At 47.1% G+C, this 3,787-nt stretch overlaps 1 protein-coding gene across 1 annotated transcript in view; it reads right to left on the bottom strand.

Moving 5' to 3' along the window:
* The window catches only part of LOC109529818 (DENN domain-containing protein 2A), a 66,964-nt gene that overhangs the window by 22,171 nt on the left and 41,006 nt on the right, over nucleotides 1-3,787 (bottom strand). The window contains exon 3 of the mRNA XM_019893283.1: nucleotides 932-1,969. Coding sequence (XP_019748842.1) covers nucleotides 932-1,969 — 1,038 coding nt within the window. The remainder of the gene's footprint in view (nucleotides 1-931; nucleotides 1,970-3,787) is intronic.

Raw genomic sequence — 3,787 nt, 5'->3', positions numbered from 1 at the left:
GTCGGGCAGTAGGCGGGGGACACCCTGAACTGGTTGCCAGCCAATCGCAGGGCACACGGAAACGAACAACCATTCGCGCTCACAATCACCCCTTGGGATAATTTAGAGTGTTCTATCAGCCTGCCGTGCATGTTTTTGGAATGTGGGAGGAAACCGGAGTACCCGGAGAAAACCCACGCAGGTACGGGAAGAACATGCAAACTCCACACAGGAAGTCCAGATCCGGGATCGAACCCACGACCTCTGCACTGTGAGGTCAACGCACTAACCACTGGCCCACAAGATCATTTTCAGTTCATTTTTATTTTGTCTTGAATGGGATTTCCTAAACGGGGGCGCAATTGGGAGTCTCGGGCTGGAAAGATTTGGGAGAACAAACAAAAGATTGAATAGAGAACACTTGAAGTGAGTGCGGCCTCCACATACCGTGTGGAATGAAACCGATCCAAGCCAAGCTTCAAGTACACAAGAATCCAGGTCATTGAAGAGGGGACACAGTTTCTTATTGTGCCAAATCAATTCTCAGTAACATCTGTGCAATGTGGAAAAAGGCCTTACATAGGAAGTTTTCATGCCAAGGCCTTTTTTTTTTTTTTTTGAGAAGCAAGGGGCCTCTCTTTGACATGGCTCACACTGCTCCATCTTCCACTGAAGCTCGAGAAGATGGAATGAGTTATGTGTACATTTTTCAATTTTTCACATCCAGCCAGTGAGCTAATTCTGTGGGATCGAGAAACTGGGTGAGATCACTGCCCTGGTGCTTGTGATTTCGAGCAGATATCATTTGGAGCTGTTCGATTGTGTTGCACGGGTGATTTAACTCAATTTAACTCCCATCACATTCCTGTTATAATGTCATCGTTGGGTCCCGCCACTCCATCGGTAATGAAAACACTTCCGAGAAGTGAATATATATTCCATCCTGTCTCACCTGTTGTTGCTGTCGTGTGATCTGTCCGTCCACGGTCTCCTGCAAACTCCGGGAGGCGGGCAGGTGGGTAGTGGCGGAGGTGGAATGGAGGGCAAAGGAGGCAATGTCCTCTTGCCCTTACAGGAGCCGGGCCCTGAAATTGGGGTAGAAGGCGGCGTGTGGTGCTGGAAGGTTCTCTGAGGTTTTGGCAAAGGGTTAATAGACGGAGCGCCTGGCTCGCTGTATACGTTCTCTGGATCCCCCTCTCTCCTCCACCTCGAGCCAACAGGCCTAGACACGTCAAAAGTCCCAAAAATGGGTTCGTTAACACGCTTTTCTGTTTCGTCCAGCTCCTCTTTTGACGGTGGGCAGAAGTAATTCCCCGGAAACGCCAGTGACGTTCCACTCTGAACTTCTTTGGTCGCCTTTTCCAGTTTCTTAACGTGAGTTAAAACAGTTTTCTTGTCTTGGGGTTGCTCCGTTGCCTTAGTAGCCCGCAGTCCTCGCTCGAGAATGACTTCTTTGGCCTTGTTCGTTGGGCCTTCCGGAGATTTAGTCCTGACATCCCCGAGTTTTCCGACATTTTCCTTTCCTGAGTCTTGCCTCTCCCAGCTTACAAACCTCTTGCTGTTCGTCCGCTGGACCTGCGGAGGTTTCGAGTCCTTTTTTCTGACCGATTCAATTTCCTTCTGCGTTGTGCCGAGCGGACAAGCGTCCATAGAAATCGCTTGGCCGCTCTCCTTTTTGCCCTCCCACTGGGAGATTTTATCGCGGATACTTGCCGCCTTGACTCCTGCTTGGCCCTTATTCAGCTTTCCGCACTGTCCGTTCTCCACGTTGGGAGTCGTTGGTTCGCTGGCGCTGGCGGCTCTCCTGTGAGTCAGCATGCTGTCGGGGGGACCGGGAGAGTCCCGCGGGCTGATTGGTGGAGAGACGGGACGAATGGGGGGCACAGCGGTGTCCCTCTTGTGTCTGTCCCCTGGTAGCCCGCACAGCTCTTGGCGCCGCGGCACCACAGACGACGGAGTCTCCCCAATTTTCAAGCCGCAGCACTGGAGTCTGGAAAATCGACAGAAATATGAATGAACATCATTCGAGTCCTGCAAGATGTGGTGTTGCTGGTAAAAGCCCTGAAAAGGTGATTTAGGTTGCCAGAATAACAATAAAGGTTGAAATTTCAATAAAGGCTTCAATATCCCATGCCTGGGACTTGTTCAAATTTAGACACAATCAGAGAAATACTTCTTGATTGTTTGAAAAGCCCTCATTTTTTGTCTTTGATCCAGGTTGTTCGTATTCCACTTGAGTCGTCTGTTCATGTTTTTCAAGAGTGCTTTAATCACGAATCAAACAAATGGGACAGTAAACATGCTGTTCCCACAATGCCCCAAGATAAAAGCCACTCGCTGGATGTCATTCGCAATCACACAAAGGCTTACTCAGCTCGCCGCCGCAATGCGGAGACTCCAAAGAGCCACGCGAGCGCCAACAAAAGTAGCATTTTCCTTCAGATTTTTATTGCGCCTCATATTTTAACAAGCCGTAATAGCATAACCATCTCTCAGTGGATTCAAAGACAAAATGTGCGTCTCCTTCGGGGATGAGTGAGTCATTACTTTTATTCGACCAAAAGAGGTTTGATGCAAGAGTAAGTTGAAAGGAGAGCAAAGACGGGGGGGAAATGATGTGGCGACGTGTCATCCAAAAACATCTACCGTAATAACTCGCAGCACATCGATGATGTCATGCCTGCTGTTCATTGCTCACTGCAATGAATTTGCTGCAGTGTGTTAACAGGCATGAATTTGTCACCGAATCGCTTCTCAAATATCAACTGTTACATAACATTTACACGGAAAACATTTTGTTGAATTTATTCCATTTTGTTTTGGGGGTTTTTTTGGTCGAGTTGCACGGAACAAAATCATCTGGATACAGATCCATTTTTCAAGTCGACTATATATCTACTTAAAAAAATGCATCTGGATAAAATAAATAACACTGAGGAAAATCAATACTTTTTTTTTTCAGTGGAGGTCATCCGGAGTGACTTTGCTCTAGATGTGCTAATGTGACGTTTATCCCAAACATCGGAGACACGGTATCAGTGTCAGATCGGTATCGCAGATACCAGCTTGACTTTTTACTCAATATCGGACTAGAAAGGAAGTCATGGCCTCGAACATCGCGACCCTCACTCATAGAAGAGCAAAATCAACTTAACCTCTGCTCATTGTAAAAACAATAACAACAAGTCTTAAAAAGACGCATTCCAAAAGCGTGAGGCACGTTTTGATGATTTGGCGTTCAAATGCAAGAAGTTAACTCTAGTTCAAAATAAAAATGTCAAATCAGTCAGACAAAACTGACAACCAAGGATGACGTCTATTCTTCTCGACTGGCATGTGCTCTCTCACCACCCCCTTGTTGAGGCCGTTTCTTTTGGAAGCGTTGCGCAAAAAAAGAAATCATAAAATCCAAAGAACAAGCCAAAAGGCGCAGCTATTCCTTTAAACCCCGACATACGCTGACGTCCAACATTACGTGCGACTTTGGAAGTGCCTTTCCAGTCTTTTCCTTTCTTAAGGAACACAGCGCACTATTTGTCAGCACTGTACTAATCTCTTGAATGTTTTTGCGTGCGTGCAGTGCACATGTGGCTTTGCATCGGTCTCCCAGGAATGTGTCGGGAGACGCATACTGATGACACTCGCTTTCCACTCCATCTGGAAACACTGACAGACATGAAGACATTACAAGGAGGCCCGCCCGAAGGGATGTGGCCGTCCACATTGTCTACCTGCAGAATATCATAAAGTGCAATTTTTTTCAATTTTTTTTTTTGGGGGGGGGGGGGGGGGGCAAAAAACAAACAAA

Source organism: Hippocampus comes, unplaced genomic scaffold (assembly GCF_001891065.2).
Source record: "Hippocampus comes isolate QL1 unplaced genomic scaffold, H_comes_QL1_v1.1 scaffold62, whole genome shotgun sequence".
Classification (NCBI taxonomy): Eukaryota; Metazoa; Chordata; class Actinopteri; order Syngnathiformes; family Syngnathidae; genus Hippocampus; species Hippocampus comes.
The sequence above is the reverse complement of the archived record's forward strand: the minus strand, read 5'-3'. Positions and strand labels throughout refer to the sequence as shown.